The following is a 25,875-nucleotide window of genomic DNA, read 5'->3' as shown; positions in this document are numbered from 1 at the left end:
CCTCCATAGAAATCAAAGGCTGTGCACACCAGTTCTGGTAAGGTCATGATGTCCTCCTTTTTTGACCACAAGGGGCCACTGCCTGTCGAGTTCTGGAACGGGGAACCACCATCAATGCAACGCATGGCCAATAAGGTGAAGAGAACATCACAGCAGTTTCGGTGGGAAACTGCTGGAATATCCACTGTACAGTTCCAATCTTTCACCATGTGACTTTCATGTGTTTGGACCTCTAAAACAAGCTATTCATGGACATTGATTCACAACGGACGTTGAAATGTGGGACTCAGTCGAGGCCTGGATCTGACAGCAGCCTACTAGCTTCTTCAAGGATAGAATCGACCAGCCAGTCTCGCAATGGGATAAATGCGCCAATAGTTTTGGTGACTATTTTTGAGTATGTGTACTGCATATAGCTCCTTTTTTGAGTTAAAAAAATCATTGCCGTTACTTTACATTAGTGACCGGGTTTCATTTGAATGCCCCTTATATTTCCAGAATAGGGTTGATGCCATCAAGCAATTCTATGGATGTCTGGTGATGACAGCAAAAAAACTACCATATAGAAATGGTGAGAGCAACTCTTGCACACTGCACCTACACGCATACGTTAAGCCACGACACATGGCAACAAGAACATTATTGTCTCAATGACGCTGTACCAGTTCTTATGCCACATGTTTGACACTTGTTTCTGTTGGCACTGTTACTTAAATAGCACTGATCACTTTTCCCATATTCTATAACACCACAATATTTCAAATCAATGCAAACTTTATGAATAAAAATTGCTCCTTTTTTAAAAAAAGTTTATTGAAAAACAAAAAAACAAAATCAGCACTGTTGCTGTGGCTAACTGACATTTTGGTTTTTACCTGGTTATTAGCAAAATAGCATGCAGCTTTACTGTATGATTAAATGATGATGGCGTCCTCTTGGGTAAAATATTCCGGAGATAAAATAGTCCCCCATTCGGATCTCCAGGCAGGGACTACTCAAGAGGATGTCGTTATGAGGAGAAAAAAAACTGGCGTTCTACGGGTTGGAGCGTGGAATGTCAGATCCCTTAATCGGGCAGGTAGGTTAGAAAATTTAAAAAGGGAAATGGATCGGTTAAAGTTAGATATAGTGGGAATTAGTGAATTTTGGTGGCAGAAGGAACAAGACTTTTGGTCAGGTGAATACAGGGTTATAAATACAAAATCAAATAGGGGTAATGGAGGAGTCGGTTTAATAATGAATAAAAAAATAGGAGTGCGGGTAAGCTACTACAAACAGCATAGTGAACGCATTATTGTGGCCAAGATAGACACAAAGCCCTACGCCTACTACAGTAGTACAAGTTTATATGCCAACTAGCTCTACAGATGATGAAGAAATTGAAGAAATGTATGATGAGATAAAAGAAATTATTCAGGTAGTGAAGGGAGACAAAAATTTAATAGTCATGGATGACTGGAATTCGAGTGTAGGAAAAGGAAGAGAGGGAAACGTAGTAGGTGAATATGGATTGGGGCTAAGAAATGAAAGAGGAAGCCACCTGGTAGAATTTTGCACAGAACATAACTTAACCATAGCTAACACTTGGTTCAAGAATCATGGAAGAAGTTTGTATACATGGAAGAACCCTGGAGATACTAAAAGGTTTCAGATAGATTATATAATGGTAAGACAGATATTTAGGAACCAGATTTTAAATTGTAAGACATTTCCAGGGCAGATGTGGACTCTGACCACAATCTATTGGTTATGAACTGTAGATTAAAACTGAAGAAACTGCCAAAAGGTGGGAATTTAAGGAGATGGGACCTGGATAAACAGAAAGAACCAGAGGTTGTGCAGAATTTCATGGAGAGCATAAGGGAACAATTGACAGGAATGGGGGAAAGAAATACAGTAGAAGAAGAATGGGTAGCTTTGAGGAATGAAATAGTGAAGGCAGCAGAGGATCAAGTAGGTAAAAAGATGAGGGCTAGTAGAAATCCTTGGGTAACAGAAGAGATACTGAATTTACTTGATGAAAGGAGAAAATACAAAAATGCAGGAAGTGAAGCAGGCAAAAATGAATACAAATGTCTCAAAAATGAGATTGACAGGAAGTGCAAAATGGCTAAGCAGGGATGGCAAGAAAAAAAATGTAACGATGTAGAGGCTTATCTCACGAGGGGTAAGAAAGATACTGCCTACAGGAAAATTAAAGAGACCTTTGTAGGAATGAGAACCACTTGCATGAATATCAAGAGCTCAGATGGAAACCCAGTTCTAAGCAAAGAAGGGAAAGCAGAAAGGTTGAAGGAGTATATAGAGGGTCTATATAGGGGCGATGTTCTTGAAGACAATATTATGGAAATGGAAGAGAATGTAGATGAAGATGAAATGGGAGATATGATACTGCGTGAAGAATTTGACAGAGCACTGAAAGACCTAAGTCTAAACAAGGCCCGGGAGTAGACACTTTTGTGGCGGCGTTCGTAGCGACAAGCAATTCGCTGTAGAAACAACTTACGAAGTCACCGCCACACTTTTAATAGCGGGCTGACCGGTCCGCTGGAACAGTGAACAGAAAGATGAAAACCCAAACACTCTGATTAAATAAAAGTCGGTACTTATCTTTATTAACGAAGATACAGAAACAGTAGTGAACTCCGTGTCTACAGAGCTCTGTGTAGTTCGAGTCGGAGCGGCTAGGTCAGCGTCAGCTGACGACAAACAACAACTCTGCTGCGATGAACACACAACTGACTAGCAAGTACACAATTCGGTGGCGAGTATACAACTGAGCGGCGAATACAGAACTGTCCTAGCGCTCGCGACTCCAGCGCTTAAGACACCAGAAGCCAGCGGTGGCGCGCGCAGACTTGCGGCGATTTCCTGTATCGCTGGCGCTGCTTATGCGGACGGCGTCCGGACTTTGATGCTGCCAACCTTTTGGCAGCGGGCTCGGGTGGCATTACTGGCTAGGATATAACAGACACCATTCCATTAGAACTACTGACAGCCTTCGGAGAGCCAGTCCTGACAAAACTCTACCATCAGGTGAGCAAGATGTATGAGACAGGCGAAATTCCCTCAGACTTCAAGAAGAATATAATAATTCCAATCCCAAAGAAAGCAGGTGTTGACAGATGTGAAAATTACCGAACTATCAGTTTAATATGTCACGGCTGCAAAATACTAACACGCATTCTTTACACACGAATGGAAAAACTGATAGAAGTCGACCTCGGGGAAGATCAGTTTGGATTCTGTAGAAATGTTGGAACACATGAGGCAAAACTGACCCTAAAACTTATCTTAGAAGAAAGATTAAGGAAAGGCAAACCTACGTTTCTAGCATTTGTAGACTTAGAGAAAGCTTTTGACAATGTTGACTGGAATACTCTCTTTGAAATTATGAAGGTGGCAAGGGTAAAATACAGGGAGAGAAAGGATATTTACAATTTGTACAGAAAGCATGAGTCGAGGGACATGGAAGGGAAGCAGTGGTTGGGAAGGGAGTGAGACAGGGTTGTAGCCTCTCCCCGATGCTATTCAATATGTATATTGAGCAAGCAGTAAAGGAAACAAAAGAAAAGTTTGGAGTAGGTATTAAAATCCATGGAGAAGAAATAAAAACTTTGAGGTTCGCCGATGACATTGTAATTCTGTCAGAGACAGTAAAGGACTTGGAAGAGCAGTTGAACGGAATGGGCAGTGTCTTGAAAGGAGGGTATAAAATGAATATCAACAAAAGCAAAACGAGGATAATGGAATGTAGTCGAATTAAGTCAGGTGATGCTCAGGGAATTAGATTAGGAAATGAGACACTTAAGGCAGTAAAGGAGTTTTGCTATTTGGGGAGCAAAATAACTGATGATAGTCGAAGTAGAGAGAATATAAAATGTAGACTGGCAATGGCAAGGAAAGCGTTTCTGAAGAAGAGAAATTTGTTAACATCGAGTATAGATTTAAGTGTCAGGAAGTCGTTTCTGAAAGTATTTGTATGGAGTGTAGCCATGTATGGAAGTGAAACATGGACGATAAATAGCTTAGACAAGAAGAGAATAGAAGCTTTCGAAATGTGGTGCTACAGAAGAATGCTGAAGATTAGATGGATAGATCACATAACTAATGATGAGGTCACCAATATGGCGGAAAGGACCATTCACAACAACTCCCTATCGTGACTATGATGTCATGAAGTAAACATGACAACAAACACATAAATAGATCGAAAAACCATCACATACATATTCTGCTAAAAATATAATGAAACTAATGGAACAAGCAAGGGAAATGGGTGGTTTTTGGGTGGGGACAAACTAAAAATAAACACAAGCCACTAAACCAAACGACAAAAATGATAAAATAAAATGACCATAACCTTCCAAAAATCAACTAAAAACAATATCCACTGGAATCGAACACTCCCCTTGAGCTATATAGGTCAACAGTAACTATCGATACCAATTCATGAAACCCAAAACTACAACCACGTCCACAATCATCACTACCTCAAAAAACACAACAAACCAACAAAATTGGAATCTAACACTTCCCTTGACCTATATAGGTCAACAGCAACTACCAATACCGCTCTATAAGTCTCAAAACTTTCACCATCACCAACCATAATCTTACAAAAAACGCTAGAAAATCAAAATTGGAATCGAACACTTCCCTTGACCTGTTATCCTTACGTCATCTCCACATACAACCGCCCCTGATCCGAGACGCTGGAACTTTAGTAAGCCCCTTTTTTTCATAACACATTGAACACTCCATGACTTTAGCCAACAGGCCGAATAGCTTAAGAAATTCTATTAGAGACAACGTACTGTCCCCCACCATCACCGACAACCGAAAACTGTTGACCTTGTCAGTCATATCCATACCTACCAAAGACATAAACAAAGTGATTTAGCAAAATTCACACATGACGAACGGAAAAAAAAAAAGAAACTACAATAACGTCGACATAACAAAACCAAAATCGTTAACTCACTGAAAAATATTCCGCTGAAGGGACAGTCACCACCGATACGACACACGTGCAATGCTACCATGGAAGTGAATCCCATACACCACATAACATGCTAACCATAAACCACCAGAGAGAACCACTGACCGCAACAATACACCACCTATAAACACGCCACACACGCAAACTAAACCTAAAACATCACCTAACACACAACACATAAACACAGCACAAGAGAGCACTACCGATCACATCAGAACGACACCTATAAACACGCCACTCTCACAAAATAAACTCCGCACTGTCGCCATGTCACACACCACAACAGCCTTACGTCACAGGTCAAAGCCGACAGGTGGAATTGGATGCTTCAGCTGACCCAACAGCAGTAATAGCTTCAAAAATAAATTGAAATCATATCTAATTGACAACTCCTTCTATACCATAGATGAATAGGAATAAATAAATCCATAAATATAGTATATGCATTTTGTGCCACTTAAGGGAATGGGATAAATAATAGAAATATTCATCTTTGGCTCTGTATTGTAATATATATATTATAAAAATCTTTTTTCATGTGTGCATTTCTTGTGCACTTGACACATTCCACATCATAACAGCTACTGTACCGGGTGATTGATCAATGAAACATGCAACCAACTAATTGCAAAATAGCTATGAATCTGCATACCTAAAGTGAAATGACCACATAAAACTACATGTAGGGAAAGCAGACGCCAGACTGAAATTCACTGGAAAAGTAATTCATCCCATACCTCCAAATATGACTCCAGCGCCTTAACCTATGATCCTCCTTGCTTGGTGGTGTAAATTCAGGTCAAATAGGAAAGAGTTATATGGTAGGCAGAACTTTGTCATTACACTATTAAAACATGGAGGAGGAGTGTAAACTTATATGGAAGTGGAGTGTTGTTGTTGTTGTGGTCTTCAGTCCTGAGACTGGTTTAATGCAGCCCTCCATGCTACTCTATCCTGTACAAGCCTCTTCATCTCCCAGTACCTACTGCAGCCTACATCCTTCTGAATCTGCATAGTGTATTCATCTCTTGGTCTCCCTCTACGATTTTTACCCTCCACGCTGCCCTCCAGTACTAAACTGGTGATCCCTTGATGCCTCAGAACATATCCTACTAACCAATCCCTTCTTCTAGTCAAGTTGTGCCACAAACTCCTCTTCTCCCCAATTCTATTCAATACCTCCTCATTAGTTATGTGATCTACCCGTCTAATCTTCAGCATTCTTCTGTAGTACCACATTTTGAAAGCTTCTATTATCTTCTTGTCTAAACTATTTATCGTCCATGTTTCACTTCCATACACGGCTACACTCCATACAAATACTTTCAGAGACGACTTCCTGACACTTAAGTCAATACTCGATGTTAACAAATTTCTCTTCTTCAGAAATGCTTTCCTTGCCATTGCCAGTCTACATTTTATATTCTCTCTACTTTGACCATCATCAGTTATTTTGCTCCCCAAATAGCAAAACTCCTTTACTACTTTAAGTGTCTCATTTCCTAATTTAATTCCCCGACTTAGACTACATTCCATTATCCTTGTTTTGCTTTTGTTGATATTCATCTTATACCCTCCTTTCAAGACACTGTCCATTCCGTTCAACTGCTCTTCCAAGTCCTTTGCAGTCTCTGGCAGAATTACAATGTCATCGGCGAACCTCAAAGTTTTTATTTCTTCTCCCTTTCATGTCCCTTGACTCTTATAACTGCCATCTGCTTTCTGTACAAATTGTAAATAGCCTTTCACTCCCTGTATTTTACCCCTGCCACCTTCATAATTTGAAAGAGAGTATTCCAGTCAACATTGTCAAACACTTTCTCTAAGTCTACAAATGCTAGAAACGTAGGTTTGCCTTTCCTTAATCTTTCTTCTAAGATAAGTTTTAGGGTCAGTTTTGCCTCATGTGTTCCAACATTTCTACAGAATCCAAACTGATCTTCCCCGAGGTCGACTTCTATCAGTTTTTCCATTCGTGTGTAAAGAATGCGTGTTAGTATTTTGCAGCCGTGACATATTAAACTGATAGTTCGGTAATTTTCACATCTGTCAACACCTGCTTTCTTTGGGATTGGAATTATTATATTCTTCTTGAAGTCTGAGGGAATTTCGCCTGTCTCATACATCTTGCTCACCAGATGGTAGAGTTTTGTCAGGACTGGCTCTCCCAAGGCTGTCAGTAGTTCTAATGGAATGTTTTCTACTCCCAGGGCCTTGTTTCGACTTAGGTCTTTCAGTACTCAGTCAAACTCTTCACGCAGTATCGCATCTCCCATTTTATCTTCATCTACCTCCTGTTCCATTTCCAAAATATTGTCTTCAAGAACGTCGCCCCTGTCTACAGCCTCTATATACTCCTTCCACCTTTCTGCTTTCCCTTCTTTGCTTAGAACTGGGTTTCCATCTGAGCTCTTGATATTCATGCAAGTGGTTCTCATTTCTCCAAAGGTCTCTTTAATTTTCCTGTAGGCAGTATCTATCTTACCCCTCATGAGATAAGCCTCTACATCCTTACATTTGTCCTCTAGCCATCCCTGCTTAGCCATTTTGCACTTCCTGTCAATCTCATTTTTGAGATGTTTGTGTTCATTTTCGCCTGCTTCACTTCCTGCATTTTTGTATTTTCTCCTTTCATCAATTAAATTCAGTATCTCTTCTGTTACCCAAGTATTTCTACTAACCCTCGTCTTTTTACCTACTTGGTCCTCTGCTGCCTTCACTATTTCATTCCTCAAAGTTACCCATTCTTCTTCTACTGTATTTCTTTCCCCCATTCCTATCAATTGTTCCCTTATGCTCTCCCTGAAACTCTGTACAACCTCTGGTTCTTTCAGTTTATCCAGGTCCCATCTCCTTAAATTCCCACATTTTTGCAGTTTCTTCAGTTTCAATCTACAGTTCATAAACAATAGATTGTGGTCAGAGTCCACATCTGCCCCTGGAAATGTCTTACAATTTAAAATCTGCATAGACATGAAGAGACTATATGCTTCTGAAATGTGGTGCTGCACAAGAATACTGAAGATTATCTAGAAAAGTCATGTAGCTGAAGGGATCTGGAAACGTTTCTAGAAAGCATGCAGGGGTAGTGACAACAGAATAGCCGTTTGCCAGAAATGATAGCATAGTGTAAGCACATACTTAACCCATCCATGACACAATTGGAATCCATTACATATTACAATCTGCACTAACTCATGAGGCTGTTGCAGCAACAATAATTACTTGTGCATAAAGAGCAGCTAAATCAAGTAAGAAGATTTACATGTTGAGTAAGCTAGATAAAGAGGCAGATGTGTCATGTCTCAAAGAGGAACTCAAAACATTTACCTTTTGGCAGGCGCATGTAGAAAGTCTGGGGCTCAAGTTTCAAAGAATGTGCATTGGACAGGTACATAAGTAGTAGAATAGTTAATGATGGGAGGGATCCTCCACGGTTTACAGTCACTGTAATGGAATTCCCCAAGCAATGACTACTGCATAGTAGAGCTATGAAGATTAGATTAGAGAGATGTTGAATAAAACATGTTTTGATGTCAAGAAACCAACACGTTAAGTCTTCAATGACTACTGCGGAAGAATCTTATCAAAAGATCTCTCACAAAACCCAAAGATACCGAGGTCACACATAAAGGATGTCAATGAAACCAAAGATTTCACATTCATGTGTGACACAGGAACTGAAACTGAAGATAGCAAAGTAAAAGTAGAAATGCTGTACAGTATTTTCAAATGTTCCTTTACTAAGGGAGGTACAGAAGTACTCCCCCAATTCACTTCCTGCGGAACTGCAAAGATGAGTGATATAAGAAGTAGTGTTCATAGCTTTGAGATACAGTTCAAATTGCGAAAATTAAAGTAGACTCCAGGGCTCAATGTAACCCTCATCAGATTGTACACAGAATATGCAGCTCAATTAGCATGCATTTTAACCATAATATATCATAGATTCATTGAATGGAAAACTGTGCCTAATGACTGGAAGAAACACAAGTTATATTTGTTTGCAACAATGGTAGCAGAAGTGATCTACAAAAGTACCACCCAATGTCATTGACATCTACTGGTTTTTGAAGTGCGGAACACATTTTGAATTCACACAACCTCTAACAGAATCACCTCCTCCATGTCAAACAGCAGGGATTGTGAAAACACTGATAATGGGAAAACCAACTTATACTTTTCTCAAATGACATCCTGAAAGTAATAGATCAGGTCAGTCAGGTGAATGCAATACTTTTAGACTTCTGAAAAGTGTGATTATATGGGGTATCGTATGAAACTTGTTGCTTCAGGTGTGCTGTATATTCATGACTTGCCAGAAACTATTAACAGTAATCTCAAACTTTTTCACAGTTTTGCTGTGACCTAATAATCGCAAATTTGAAACTGTGTGCTTTACAAAACACTAAAATGTAGTATCCTATGACAACAATACAAAAGGGATCAGCCAACTCATACACACAGCTGTGTAACACTTTGTATATATACAAAATGGAATGACCACATAGGTTCAGTCATAGGTAAGGCAAGTGCCAGACTTGAGTTCATTGAGAGGACACTGGGAGAATGCAGGCAGGCTGCACAGAGATGGCTTACAAATCACTTTTACACCCAGTCTTAAAATACTGCACAAGTGTGTGGGACCCATAGCAAATAGCACAAACAGAGGTTACTGAACATATACAAAGAAGAGTGGCAAGAATGGTCACAAGTTTGTCCGACTCATTGAAGAATGTCTTGGAAAGTTGGAAAAACCTGAACCGGCAGGAGCTTGAAGATAAGATGTCAATTATCCCTTAAAAGCCAACTTACAAAATTTGAAGAATTAATATTAAGTGAGGATTGAAGAGCTATTCTTCAGCTCCAGACATATCACTGATGATAATGGTGATGCTATTTGGTTTGCGGGGCATTCAACTGCGTGGTTATTGCTGCCCCAGACATATCACTACTGTAAGGATCATGAAGGTAAGATGAGACTAATTATAGGTAGCACAGAAGCAGTTTAAGATGAGACTAACTGTAGCTAGCACAGAAGCAGTTAAGTACTTCTGCTAGAAGGAGCAGATAAGCAGTTGCTAGCATCCCACTCAGACAATGAATTGATATTTAGTTAAAGTATGATGGCCACGCATGAATTATGGGCAAAGCTTACATGGATTGTAAATCGTGCTCTGGAGAAATATGTGTCAAATAAGTGGATTAAGGACAGAAAAGACCGACCGTGGTTTTAAGCGAAATTCAGTAAATACTAAGGAAGCAAACCCATTGCACTATGGGTTCAAAAGAGAACATGCTAGTGACAACAGGCAATAGCAGAGAGTCATGCAGTTGTAAAAAGATTAATGTGTTAAGTGTACAACTACTATCATTGTCATAACTTAGCAAAATATATTGCCAAGAACATGAGACAATTCTGGTCCTACACAAAATCACTAAGTGGGTCTAATTCAGTCACTTTTTGAACAGTCTGATGGGGCAGTGAAAGACAGCAAAAGGAAAGAGGAAGTTTTAAAATTCAAGTTTAAGGAATCGTTCACACTGGGCAATCGTACACACACACATTCATCCGACCGTCCCTCAGACTCCTGGATGGAGGACATGTAAATATGCACCCCAGACAAAGTTGTTCTTTCATTTGCCTATTACATTGTTATCTCTGTGTAATATAAACTTATTCACATCAATATCTTAGTTCTGAAAATGGCTTAATGCCAAAATTGCAACTGTAAAATTAAATACTGACATCTGCAAGCAAGATGACTTCATTTAAAAAATTTATAGATGCTGTGGAAACTTATTACAAGAAATTAACAGCAAATGAAAGAGTTGAAAACAAGTCAGTCACCAGGTACAGACACAATCCAAATTCGGTTTTACAAAGAGTAATCCACAGCATTCGCCCCTTACTTATCTTGGATTTATCATGAATCTCTCGCCCATGACAAGGTTCCAAGCAACTGGAAAAAAAGCACAGGTGACTCCTGTATATAAGAAGGATACAAGAACAGACCAATAGCCTTAACACTGGTTTGCTGCAGAATTTGTCAACATACTCCCTGTTCGAATATAAAAATTTCCTAGAGATGGAAAAGCTTCTGTCCACGAATCATCATGGTTTTAGGAAACATCACTTATGCGAAACTCAGCTTGCTCTTTTCTCATGATATGCTGTGAGCTATGGATGAAAGACAGCATGCAGATCCCATATTTTTACATTTCTGAAAAGCTTTTGACAAGGTACCCCACTGCGAACAGTTAAAGAAGGTATGAGTATACAGAATAGCCTCCCAGATGTGCGAGTGGCTAGAAGACTTCTTAAGTAACAGAAGCCAGCATGTTGTCTTCGATGGCGAGTGTTCATCAGAGGCGAGAGCATTGCCATAAGTGCCCCACAGGAGGAGGATAGGACCACCCTTTATCTTCTATATACATAAATGATATGGCAGACATAGTAAGTAGCATTCTGTGGTTGTTTGCTGATAGTGTTGTGGTGAACAGGAAGGTGTCATCATTGAGTGACTGTAGGTGGATACAAGATAACTTAGACCAAGTTTCTAGCTGGTATGATGAATGGCTGCTACCTCTAAGTGTAGAAAAATGTTAGCTAATGCAGACGAGTAGGAAAAACAAATCTGTAAATATTTAACATTCTGTTTTCTCACTGTTTTTGCAAATATGACAATGTACACCAAAACATAATTATGCCATGGGATGATACCAACATCCTGTATCAATACAGTATCAACTGATCCACATCGGGTCAAATATGAGTAAAGCCTCAACCTTCGATGACATCCTCCATTGTCTTCATCAGTAACAACATACTAATCTCACAAACTTGATCTCGTACATAATATTACTGCCCTTGCTGAACACTTAAGGGCAGGGACAGTGAAGTAGCTTATGCAAGTGCAGAAAGCATGCAACAGATCTACCTTGCAGATAGTCTACATTACCTGTGCCTCTATGAGGCTGAGCTGATGGGTGCCTACAGGCATCTGTCCCCAAGAGGCAGCATTGGAGGAGCCTACTCTAAGGCTTACAGCTCTTTTGTGACTATTTGTTGTTCTGCACACTCAAATCAGCTTACTAATGGTCACTCCTACATCAATAGCTACGCAGTGAATACATGTTAAAGCAGGTGTGAGGCATCACATGTTGTTCTGCCTTTCATGACAGTGGGATTGGAGTGGTTGAGTGCAGGAAGAAGGTTTTACAGCATAAATGATTGCAGGGATAGTAATGTCATACAGTTCGATAAGAATGTTATGAAGGTGGAAGTGGATGGCACTGGAAAGATATAATTTATTATTTTCCAGGTTACATGTGAGAAACTCACAGCTTCCGCAGGTCAATATATTGAGGCACCTGGGGTCTGTGTGGTACTGGGTGAAAAAGGAATGGGGGTGGGGGCGTGCTTCTAGAAGCTGAAGCTGTACTTGTTGGAGAGGGAAAGCAGGATAACACAGGGTCCACGAAACAGTTGCTCAAGACAAACATGTGAAACAGGTGGCTGGTATAGGTATTAAGGGTCTTGGCGTTGGAGTAAATGCATTCGTCACGAATGCCTAGGTTGTAGTAGAGGGAGTATTTGATGTTGAAGGGAAGGTAACAGGCAATTTTGAAGAAGTGTTGCTTATTGTCTGGTTCTACACTGACTGAAGTTCAGTGGTAAGTACCAATGAGATTCAATTTCATTTATTTATCCATCAAGGATAATCTTACTTAGACATATGATTTCTCATCATTATACAATGAAAATAAATTGCTCAAAATATGCATACACCCAGAATATATAGGTACACATTTATGAGGAGAGGACAGGTGATTGGCCAAGGCCACTGTGAAGGAACCAGCCAGACATTTAAATGAAATGATTTAGGGAAAATACGGGAAACCTAAATGAGGAGGGCTGTACAGAGCAAACTCCATCCTCCTGAATACAATGCCACTTTCTTAACAACTGCACTGCCTCAGTCGGTTTGTCCCTAAATGTTCTTTAATTTACACACAATCTGCTCCAAATAACATATAATAAAATATATGTTTTCACTTCATCAGTGCACACACCAAAACCACCCTTTGATGACTCCTGGAGCACAAACATGTTGCTATGCCCCTTGCACTAACTATAGTCTGTTCAGAAAACAGACTCAGGCCCATAAATATGCAACTATGACCTGTGCATGTCTTCATGTACCCCTCTTGATCTGCCTAAAACAGAGTTAGCATCACCTAATGATGAATGACATGTTTAGCTCAGTAGAAATTCCAGTTTTTCTTCTGACTGCTAGTGGATAAATAGTGTAATCACACTGAAGACAACCCTCCCCCCCCCCCCCCCCAACCCAATGTAAGTAAATGACAAGATATTTATAAAAGGAAGGAACAGGAGCAAGGAGGGAATAACAGAGAGGATAAAGAAGATGGGGTCAGCCTCCTGTATGACGAGAGATATATACAATAAAAAGAATATATCCACAGAGGCAAAGGTAAGCCACTACAAGGCAACAGTGAGGAATGCAGTATTATATGCTGCTGAGATGATGAGACTAGGAATAAATGGCCAGAACAACTAGAGAAAGAAGAGAGAAATATACTAGGTCCCAAAAAAGGTGGATGCAAAGACATAGGGAAGAGTTGTACAGGAACATGAGAACAATATCTGGGGAAATCACACTCAAAAGGGCAAGGTTTGCTGGACATGTAGTTAGAATGAGTATGGACAGAATGACAAAGAGAGTGTGGGAAAAAACAGGGAGGACAAGGGGAAAGAAAGGAACCAAGTGGTTTGTTGAACTTCGGAAGGACTGGTTGGAATTGCGGATCAAGGTCGAAGGAAAGGAAAATTGGAGGAACAAATATACACTGACCAATATGCCAGAGATCAACGACAGAGAAGAATACAGGAAAAGATTAGAGTGTCACCAGTGGAGTCGACAGGAGAAAAGGACACTGAAGGTCTCGGAAGAAGAGAAAGAATGAAGAGGTTCTGGGAGAAGAAAAGGAAAATGCAGTCCACGAAGGGGCTACCCATGGCCCTACAGAGGCCATAATGCAAGAAGAAGAAGAAGAAGAAGAAGAAGAAGAGAAATGACAAGATATTATTATCATGTTCTATAGATCTTCGCACATGATTTTCTTTGATCAATAATTTTAATGTGGCAGGATGAACCACTACTCTGAATCATCTAAGTAATCTTTGCTTGTGTAGTATGCATTATCCTTATGAAGAATGTTTTAGCTGTCTTTCTGCAGTCGGTGCTAAGGAAGGTCACTTTGTGTTTGGAAAAGGACAAGTTGAATTTCAATTGTGAAAAGGAACTGAACTACTGCACAAAGCAAAGGGTTTCTTCACCAGAGTTCCCAACACAAAATGATTACAACGATAAATCTATACCGAACCAGGGGGCTCAGCCTCTGGGTACTGATGAATCTCTCTTCCACAAAATCCATGAGCAAGTTGAGGCCATCCTGGTTCCTGCAGCTAAACCTCTTATATGTTTGTAACTCTGATCCGCAGATGTGAAGCAGTTTTGGGTAAGCATGAAATTTGGGAGGCAGTCAGGTAGCTAAGAGGCCATTTGTGTTACGGTATTGAATGAGGTTGCACTGACGACGATGTGAAATATTCCAGGTGGGAGAGGAGTGAGAATATATTTGAGATGTTTTATGTTTGCTTTGCTTTATAGTTTGGGAATATGTTGCTTCCCCAGAGCTGAAAGTGTTCAAGAGGGACTTTGAAGCCTGCTACAAGGGGACAGCCCAAAGTACAAAACAACCAGTCCTGCAAGAATAACCATCCAGAGACATTGACATTCCCACGTCATTCTGAATCATGCTCTTTCTTAAGACAGTTGTGAAAAAAAATGGGCAGGAACAGGATGAGAAAATGGAACATCTGATACTATATTATTTTTTGTCATAATGAGAGAATGATAATTTAGAGGCTAGATTGTAACTGAGAGTTGAAACTACATATTGCTAGAATAGCCTGTTATTAAAGAAAGTATAAGTCATACACTATGCACTAAGTATTGAACAATATAAGAGCAAATTAAAAATGAATTTGAGTGTTGTTAAATAAGATACATTTACAAACTGTGACAGAAATTATGAAACATTTAAATATCTAATTCTTCTAAAAAGTGGCAGTAACCACAGAAATTAAAATTAAATGCAAGCACATGAAATTACTCAACAGACACTGTGTATCCAACAACAGAAATTAGTTACAAACACACAACCATTAAGGTGATTACAAAGGTCATTAAATCACTAAAAGCTAGGAACCTGTTCGTATATTACATTATTTCTGATATAAAAGCTGGTATTTTCAGCAATCAAGCCGATTTTTGTGGAAAATTATGTTTGGCATTAGGCTGTTTGATTTACTGGAACACGCACAACTAGCCGGTTTTGAGCTATTGCCAGTTTCAGATGCAAATACTCATCAATGTATTACAATGTGTGTCAATCCACAATGGCATGTTGACTGAAAACTGTTGTTTGAACCATTAACAACCCTCTAAATAGGCCTCAGTTCTTGCAGTAAGTATATAAACTTTATTCTCTGACAGTTTTCACAATACTTACTGCAATATTAAGAAAATGAGGGGAGAACAACTTCTCAGTAAGATGATAAAACAGATGTTTTACTTCCAAAGGAGCAGTTTTCAGCAAACTGTATAACACCATTGTAGGGCATTACTGAACACCATTAAAATTGAAGGTTACAATCGAGCAAACAGGAAAAATCAAATATATAACAAAATATACATACAACAACATTTTTCAAAACTCACTCATGCTTCCCGGCTCACAGCAAGGCGATCCTTCGGAGCTTCCTGTGGCCACCACTGTGGTTTGCAAGTCTCTCCTATAATGCCCATCACAGTAATATTTTTTGCTGCTATGGCTTCTGTTACTCTCAACAGCCCCAGCCCAACTTTACCTTCCACGGCCCTCAATTTACCGACTGATTTTTTGGAAGAGTCTAGTAGCTGTATAGGTGCATCAGATGGTATTTCTATTTCTGGTTTGGACCTAAAAAACACTGGCATCAAGCGTTTCCTAACAACACCAGTATGGTGCGTTCGTGCTGTAAGTTCTTGTCCTATATAGCAACCTTTGTGAAAGCTTACACCATGCAGATAATCACTATTTGCTTCCAAAGGGAAAGACACTCCAGGTGGTAGGTCACATATGCCTTCTCCTATTCCTAAAACGTATCTGTGAACTCTGTAATTCAAGAATCCATCATATAATGAACCACCACCTAATTCTTTTGCAAAAGTATCACGAACAATTTCATCTACGGGGGCAACAACACGATATCCCAGTGCCGCTACTCTTGGATCGCGACATATGATCACATCATCACGATGACTGTAAAGTCCAAGAGTTTCAGGTGATACGATATCCTTGGCATACGAAACTTTCCCTTGTGAGAAATCTAATTCATCAATCGGTCTATAAAAAACCCATACTTTCAATTTATCGTCAGCAACATCTATGTCGATTTTCCTGCGTACTCTGTATAACTTAAGATGTTTTTGAAGTAAATGAATGTAAGACGAATCACATTCAATCAAAAGAACATTTTCTTCTCTAGTTTTATAAATTATTGTATCACACATAACACGTCCTTTTACGTTCAGAAACAACGTGTAAATAGAATTCATACTTTCTAAATGACGGATATCATTTGTTATTAGTCCTTGCAAAAAGTTGTGAACATCAACTCCTTGCACCTTCAGAAGCCCACGTTGCGTAAGATTTTCTACAGCATAAACATTTCCTCTTGATTTGGAAAACGATTCAGTAAATGTTCTATTGTTCAATGCGGTAAGTTGAAAACATTTCAGTGATCTCCTGCTCAGTAGCGTAAACATTCTGTATTCTTGATTATGTACAGTTCAGAGCAGTCTCCAAGATGAATCTGATTCTTATCTGTAAACGCTTGAAAAAATATGAGAACAACGGTTTACTTACAAACAACGTCAACGATAAGAGATATCTCATCGTATGCTCTGATTTACATTTTGCGGGAAATTAACGATCTACATGAACGACATGAATCCAAACATACCTCTAAACACGTAACACTCAATACTATGTAAACAATAATATTATTGTCAGGTTCCGACAGTAGCACCAACATACAAAAAAATACATGATTTGTCGCCATACTGTGAAACTGGGCCACCACTGGCAATGAAAACTTGCACATGCCATGACATCAGAAGCCAGTTTCCACGTGTGCAATAAGTATTTCTACTGGCATCGTTTTCTAGATGGCATCAACCGAAATAATTCGTGCGGGCATAAATATTGTTCTACATATTTTAGTCCTAGATCTTACAGAAACATTAATTAAATGAAGACGCCCGTACAAATATTGAGTGCGAAAATGAATTTCTCGTAGAAATCTTTCGGTAGCCTGAAACACACTGATCGTAGACTAATCGGCAGGGGAAGAAATCTAATCCATAAAACATCTTCGATTGAATGAACCTAAGTTTGAATACCAACTGGGCTGCATCTCTTCCTGTATACAAAAGTCAACCGTTTATATTTCCTGTGAGTACCTTGGGAAATAACTTCTTATTTCAACAGCTATGCTCTGTTCTAATTCCTAGAGTTGGTCAGGGCCAGAACTGTTGTAAATTTAGCATTCCCTGTACTAGTACTTAGTTTTGTAACCAAACTTTATACTATTGAGAAGAACCTCTGATCAGTCAATGATTCAGCCTATTTTAATATCTCTAAAGACTTATTAGTTTACTTACGGCCAGTTGTACAACTCCGCATGACAGCCAGTTAAGCTCCAATCTCGGAATAGCGCGAGAAATGCGTTGTGAAAATCTGGAATAACACCTAACTGGAGAATTAACGCGGGATAACTTAACCGTCGATTTCTGGCCTATTAGCGAGCTTAACTGGGGAATAAGAACTCCACAATTTACAGTGACCTAAAAACACAAACCATATTAAATGGCCTCTCTGATCACGATGATCAATTGTGAACCTTAAAATTCGCCAATAGAAAAACAGTAAGTGGTCATATCAAGGTTAAACATATTAGAATAATAAATATGTAATCTACTAGCTTGTTTAGAAACAGTTCACACCACGAACAATGGGAAGAAGCGCACCAGGTAGACACAATGAACGAGAAATTCAATTCATTCCTGGAATTATTTCTCAAACATCTTGTAACCTGCTTCCCTCAAAGACAGATTAAAATGAAATCAGCCTGTTGTGGATTCTGTACTCTCCTATGACATTATCTTCTGGGGAAATGCTTCAGGAGTTGAAGTGGTCTTCAGACTACCCAAATGATCATTCAGGTTAATATGTGGGGGTCTCTAACAGAATATCCCACAGAGGTCTCTTTAAGATTTGCAGGATATTTACTATTGCAAATCAATTTAAGTATACTCACTGATGAAGTTTGTAGCCAGCAACAAGGAATTATTCGAGAAAAATTGTAACATTCAGAAGCATAACACAGACAAACGAAAAATTTCCACCTAGGCCCTGCACCCATAACAAACATGCCCCTCATCAATATAAAATAGGAAATTAATAACTTCCACACATTCAAAGGGAAACTAAAAACGTTCTTTTTATAAAATGAACGAATTCCTAGAGTAATAAGCCAACTACACGAGCAAAAATACAGGAATACAGTTAGATTAAAAAACCACTGTTAAAAGAAAATCTTTACTATATCATCATGAAGACAAAATTGTGAATTCTTAACATAAATTATAATGATAAAATGGAAATTTATTTATACCGTAGGTTAAAATGTGTACTACCATATTTTCTACACTGTTAAGTAACTTGAACTTATTTATGTGATGAAAATAAAAATTTTGTATTTTAATTTAAATCATAATGAAAAATGTAACTTTATTTATTTATTTGTGGTACTGGGATAAAAGTGTGTACTTCTATTCACTCTGCTGTTTTAAATATTCACTTGAAATTACACCAGTAAAATGCAGGTTGTAATACTGTTTGCAACCAATCGTTTATAGAAAATTAGTATTTGCTTGATATATATAATGCTCACATGATCTTGTATTATTTGACTTTCCCTATATTACGAATACACCCTTTGTAGAATATGGAACCAACAGGCATAAATAAAAAAATCATATCAAGACAGCAGGAATAGTGACAGATGCAGACAGTGATGACGAAATTTTAGCTGAACTGTTCACGAGAGTGAGGAAGGAGAAGAAAGTGGAATGACGCCGATCCCGAATTGATATCCAAATTTCGCTTGCGAAAGGAAGCCATAGGTCGTCTTTTCAATCTATTACATGTGAAACTGGAGCATATGACGGACAAGGGAGCTATTTCTCTGTTTTCTTAAATAATACTGTTTGTTTGTAGTAATATAAGTTTAATTACAGTACTTTGCGAATTCCATCGTGTTATATGTGTAAATCAAGCACATTAAAATGACGTTTCGTGCAAAAATTGTCTTGTTTACCTGACATCTGTTATTTTCGCTGCAGCAGTGGAAATGACTGTTTAGTTTTATTTAGCAGACAGCGTTATAATAGATTTAAACAAATCGAGAAACCACACCTGTTATGTGTACTGTTTGTACTAACAGCTTTTTCTGTTTTAGACAAAACATCGATTTTTCATGATGCCAAGCGTTTTTAGAAAACTGTAGGGAACCAGTTTAAATCTAAAAAAAACCCAGTTCATACATTTCCATGGGCCTCACAAAGTACAGGATGACATAAGTCTAAGCTGTGATGATCAAGATGTACGTCAAGTTTATTCAACAAAATTTGTAGATCTCCACATTGACCATAAATTAAATTGGTCTTGCCATATTTGGGACTTTAGAAAAAGACGTAGTTCAGCAACTTGTGCTCTACATATTGTAGCAACAGCTGATAATGGTGATGCTGTTAATGCTGCTTATTTTTGCTATTTCCCTTAATTTTTATCCTATGGCTTAATATTCTGGGGTAACCAACCAATGGCAAATAAAGTATTTGTAACTCAGAAAAGAGGAATTAGAATTATATGTGGAGCTAACAGGAATCATTCATGTAGAAATCTTTTTAAAACACACAAAATATTAACAATGGCCTCACAATATATCCTATCCCTTATGTGCTTTTCAGCTAAGAACCTACACATGTACAAAACCAATACTTCTTATCATGACTATGACACAAGAACAAAACATGACTTTCATGTTGACAGAAAAAACTTGAGTCTGATACAAATGGGAGTATACTACTCAAGCATAAAGGTGTTTAATGCACTCCCGTCTGAGACAAAAAATCTTACCAGTGAAATGCCAAAATTGAAGAGTAAATTGAAGGAATATCTTTTGGAAAAAGCGTTTAACTTTCATAATCAATTCTTTAATGTAACATTGTAACTTGGATGTAATACTTTACTTGCAATATTTGGTATTGCCACTTTGTAACTTAATACATCTTACACCAGTATGGGAATTCGTGTTCATGCAGTTGGCACTGCTAATGTACAGTTTGTAGAATGGAAAATTGCAATTTATTATTTTATCGTTTTATACCTCAGTTTTATGATAGAAAATGCTTAAGCCTGTAACTATTAACATGCTGTTTACTACTATTAACATACAATACACCAATTCAATTTACATTTGTTAGCATATAAAAGTAGGCTACTGCGTTAATTTATATTGTGACTAATTCCATATCCATGCAATTCTTTTGTATACTGGATCCATGTAACAGGAATAAACAAATAAAAAAATAAAAAAATTCACCCCCATTATGTCAGTACCAGAAAATATTGTTCGTCTCCGTTTTCCATTGGGAATACCCATTTTTCTAGACACCGTAGTAGGATCATAACAACTTTCCGCCTTTTAGTGAAAATCTAAGGATCACAGACCCGTTAATGGTTCAGAGCAGCAACATTGTCTCCCACCTAACATTATTCACTAAAACCTGTGAACTATTTGTGATTACTCATGCCAAGTCTAACACAGTAAGACTAAGATGAAACATAAAATTGTTTCTTTCTTTTTTTAAAAAAAAAATGTGTATGTGAGGCTTCACCAGCTATTGTGTTCCTCAGTTATTGGTATTATCCTCATAAGCCCACTGAGACTTGCCATAAAATAATAGCTGTATGTGTATGTTATAAGAGCAGAATAGGAATTTAGTTATTGAAGCTGCATAGCTGCAGCATGAGGAAAGAGTGCCTGGAATGTTAAGTTTTTAACTTTGTTGAATATCAAGTTATTTTCAGTGTCCTCCTTTATGTCAAATTTCAGCTAGTTTAAGGTAACCTAAATTCAACTATCCTTTATTGTACTTGTATGAAGTACCATTTCTTCTGAAATTGGTGGCTTATTATGATTGTTTAATGTAAAAAAAGTTTAATAGTACGGTAATGTTCTGAGTTCATTCAGTCTCATCTACAGCAGAAAATATTTGTCACTCTTAACTCCCTTTGATAACAACTTACTGTCTTTTAGTAACTGCTTCAGAACAACAAAATTATCCACCATCCAGCATTATTCTCATGAACATGTAAATTATTTGTGCTTACTCAAGCTAAGTTTAACATGGAAAAATTAACAGGAAAATAAGATTTTTAACAGAGCTACAGCAGACAGCTGTTGTATTTCTCAGTTATTAGCATTATCCACATGATCACATCCATATTTACCATAAAGTAATTGTTTTCTTTGTGTTATAAGAACATAGGTACTTGTCATTAGCTAACAGGGATGTTTGGTTACGGAATCTACATAATCATAACAGTGGAAGGCGTGGCTGGGAACCTAAGTTTTTAAATTTTTCTTGAACTGTCTCATGGCATTCTTTTCTTTCTTTCAGAGATCACACTATTCCACCAATGGACCAACTATTATGAGCACTCAAATTTCGCCTCTGGTGATTTTCTTCTTTCGACTGGAGACATCATTGGTACTGGCAAGGGGACAGCCAACAGGATTACTAAAAGGGTGTTAATGACACTGGAAAATATGCACAAGAGAGAGTCTTTTTTAATTATTTCACTTCTCTGATGTAATTATATGAAAATAAAATAAACAAATATATATGGATTAATATATTTTTATTCTGAAATCATTTGTTTTAATTTTTTATTTTCTGATCCTAATGTTGAGCTTTATGCTCTTTTGTTAACAATACAGCACATCCTCCCCTCTCTGGTTCTTGTCAAGCAACTTTTGAAGCAGCACCATCTGCAATTCTGGTAGTTCTTTCACATTTGGGAGCAGGTATTTTTATTCTGAAAACGAAACTGACCGTTATATGCTGAGACAACTATAGAACGTAAGGTAGAACACAGTGAAGGTCTACTGTTCCTCAAACTATTTGGATGAGATACAATAACAATAACCTCCAGTTAGATATGTACCATTGGTACATTTATTCCTCTGGACTGTAATAAAACAATGGTTGATTATTGTAAATGTTAGCATCTTAGTCTTCATATACACCCTCAATATCATTAATAATCGCCACATTATAGAAACAGGATTTATATTTGCCCAAGAACTGCAAAACAAAATGCGCAAATAGTGTTCAATAATCCAGCAAGGGCAGCTTTGTAGAACACTCGTTACTGCTGTAACAAAGTAATCATCCTAAGACAAATACAAGAACAAGCTAACCAGTAATGCCTCTCAGAATTTTCAGTCAAATCAATCTTCATGTTGTCTGTGTTGTCACAGTTTCTTGGAGAAACTAAAAAGCAAACATTTCACAGCCGCTTCAATATTATCTTCTCACTTACAATTCACCATCTACCATACAGCTATATTTCATGGAATACTATCAGGTGTAGAAAAGTTGCATCTGAATCGAACTGTCTATGACGTCCTTCTGTTGACAGTTTTATCAAATCATGTATTTCATTGTACACAATTTGGAACTTACATTCCATGTATTGGGTGCCACCAATCTGTTACATCTGTTACATTTTCTGGGCATCATACTTACGTGTTTCTTTCTTTAAAAAAATTATACATCTGTCATAGCTGCTCTCTGCATCTTTCTAACGTTGCACATTTTTTCCCGAACTTCATTCGGAAATCTACAAAAATCTCTTACTGGTCAAACAACAAATACCTGAGCCTTTCATTAATATCAAGGCAGATTTTTGTATTCTTATGCCTATAAACATCCTACCAATTTAGTTAAATGTTTTGTACTCATATTTTCATTGAATGAGAGTGGAGCAGTTTCCGTGTTTTCTAGTACACTCTTGAAACCACTTGCAGCATCTAGGAGCCTCAAAGTACCCACAAGCGAGTAGCTCTGTGATGTGGAACGCTTATCACTCATGTTTGACACACTATGTCCGCAGACGGCGACTAACATAAGTGAATATGAAATGATGTATCCGAAAATCCCCAGAGTGCTCTTCAGTTGTTGATAACTCAACTGGACATGAATACTGTTCCCGGAGTAAATAACTGGGGAATAAAATGGCGCCATACAACGCGAACTACAAGTTAACCTATAGTTAGCATCATATAGCCTGTAATTGTGCAACTGGCCCTTGAAGAATTGTTACTTGCTTTTTGAGAGATATCAGGGTAATAATTTATCACCAGTGAATGCCAGAGATGCTTTGAGCTTGAAATTTTTACTGTGGCTGCAGTTCAACTTTCCAGAAAGAAAGGCATTTTTCTCAATTCCATGACCTTGTATCATATAAGAGTTACTGGACCATCAATTAAATGTGAGGATCTTGGTAATGTATTCTTCTTATTACACGGTTAGAAGTACCCATACTTAAATACTGATGAGCACATTGCATGGAGATTTCATACTTGGAGGAATGGCAGAATGTTTAAATGACTGACTGTTGTGTGCATGAGCATGCACTCTTTGTATGAATGGTTGTTCACTGCTCAATTAAAAATAAATAACAGCACTGACAGTCAATTGAATAAATGGTATAGTGCACTGCACATCACAGGAATAAGTAACCAACAATAATGAGAAAATGGAAAAAATAATTAAAAATAATTCAAAAGAAATATCTCACATTACTGTCACAAATATAATATTGTACAATACATTGAAAACACTATTAAGTCTCCATGAGACTTTATTTTGAGTCAAGTAGAGCCTTAAATCCTTGAAGTGAAAAATAAATATTCTATTGCCAGTTAATTGGAACATTTACATTAAATGACCACAGCAAAAATTGTTATCATTATACAAAAATCAAAATGCCTTACTACTATTGATAGTTGTGCTATAAGATGAAACTCATCAAGATCATAGTCTTAGTTACAATACTTTGAGAATACACAGTGTTACAGCAAAATGCAAATGATACTGTGTTACCTTAATACTAGTCAATGATTAAAAGTAGTGTGTAGACTGAAATCAGATTCCTATCACAACACTGAAGAACTCTTTTTAACTTTCTAATCTATTTGATTTATACACTTGAAGACCTTCATCACAAAATGGAAAGTAACCCACACACTATTCATATTAAAACATATCCTCGATTTTTATAAATGACCTCAGTAATTTGTAATTTGGATATCATGAATAAATTGGTCTTAAGTAAATCTGTGCTAGTCATATTCAATTTTTCTATAACAGGTTGTGTACCCAAACCATGCCAAAATGAGCTATACCGATTTCTAAAGGTGATCCAATGGACTTGTGGAAGAAATACTTTTGCTGAAACGAATTGAATTCCACTGAAGTGTACACAAGCTAGTGTACAGTGTGTGTATATGGTGTAGTGCTATGTACAAGTGAAGGTTCTGTGCAAGATCATCTTTGGCTCAGCCTACGATCAGGGAACATTCCTTTTGTAACACTTCCTTTAAATGTGATATCACTTTGGCATCACACACAATATCAGTGACCTCATAATCGGTTATCAGCTTTTGTTAGCGTTCAGTACAGGCTTCTCACAAGACTTCATGCACATGTATTAGAGATTTATAAAAGCACATCATTCTTGGAATAATTTATTATATTTATTGCATTAATTAAATTTCAAATAATGATTCATCGACATTTAATGCCATCATAGAAGACTGTTCTCTCAGGAGTGAGTTGTTATAATCAATAACTTACAAATTGAGGATGAAATAGTTTGTATTATAATGTGAAGTATGCCATTTCAAGGTAAAGGAGCACTGAAAATTTATCACAAACTTGTCACTATTATCATTAAGTGTCACTTACAATACATCAACGATATAAACCTTCAAGAGTCACCTTGATAACCAAGGCAGGAGACAGATATCATACAACAAAGGACTAGCGTAAGAGATTATGTCGTGGCCTCTCTCTTCCCATGCAGATTTTTTTCATGTTACCGTTGGTAAGGCATTCTGGTATTCTCTTATGAATGTAATACATGTATGTTCTGCAATATTTGATGTTATTGACATTCTATCTGATTTGAGAACGAAGGATGAAATAAATATTTAGCAATTTCCGAGTGTGTGGTTAGGTAGGAACCTAAGAGGCCAGTTAAAATTGCTGCAACTGAAACGAGCTGCAATAAGAATCTTATTCATCCTTCTCACAAATACTGGGCTGTTTATTTCCGAATATGTGTCACATCTGAGTGTGCGGTTAGGCAAGAACCTAAGAGGACAGCTTAAATTACTGTGAGTGAACTGAGGAGCAGCAACATTCATATTCTTCATTGTCGAAGCTCTATAGTCAATCATGCAATCGTCGATGTGGCGTGTGACGTCAAATTGACGTCACCTTTGTAGAAAGTGTTGTGAAATGAGTGTTACCCCCTATGATCTACATTTACTTTTCTTCTTCCTGGTATATTATGCTGTTGTTTTGTTCACTCTATCACTT

The 25,875-nt window shown here is 37.8% G+C and overlaps 1 protein-coding gene across 7 annotated transcripts in view; it reads right to left on the bottom strand.

Annotated features, from left to right (window-relative positions):
• The window catches only part of LOC124795153 (putative transferase CAF17 homolog, mitochondrial), a 61,999-nt gene extending 44,787 nt beyond the window's left edge, over nucleotides 1-17,212 (bottom strand). For 3 of the 7 annotated variants that reach the window (XR_007016652.1, XR_007016650.1, XM_047259041.1), the window contains exon 1: nucleotides 15,814-17,142. Coding sequence is in view for 1 of the 7 variants with exons in the window: in XM_047259041.1 (XP_047114997.1) it covers nucleotides 15,814-16,902 (1,089 nt within the window). In the remaining 6 variants the exon portion in view is untranslated. Of the gene's footprint in view, nucleotides 1-15,813 lie in introns of all 7 variants that reach the window. The other 4 variants (XR_007016651.1, XR_007016654.1, XR_007016655.1 and 1 more) reach the window with 4 other exon arrangements.
• Nucleotides 17,213-25,875: the final 8,663 nt, after the last annotated feature.

The sequence above is a fragment of the Schistocerca piceifrons genome, chromosome 4 (assembly GCF_021461385.2).
Source record: "Schistocerca piceifrons isolate TAMUIC-IGC-003096 chromosome 4, iqSchPice1.1, whole genome shotgun sequence".
NCBI lineage: Eukaryota > Metazoa > Arthropoda > Insecta > Orthoptera > Acrididae > Schistocerca > Schistocerca piceifrons.
Note: the sequence above shows the minus strand (reverse complement) of the source record. Positions and strands in the feature narration are given on the sequence as shown.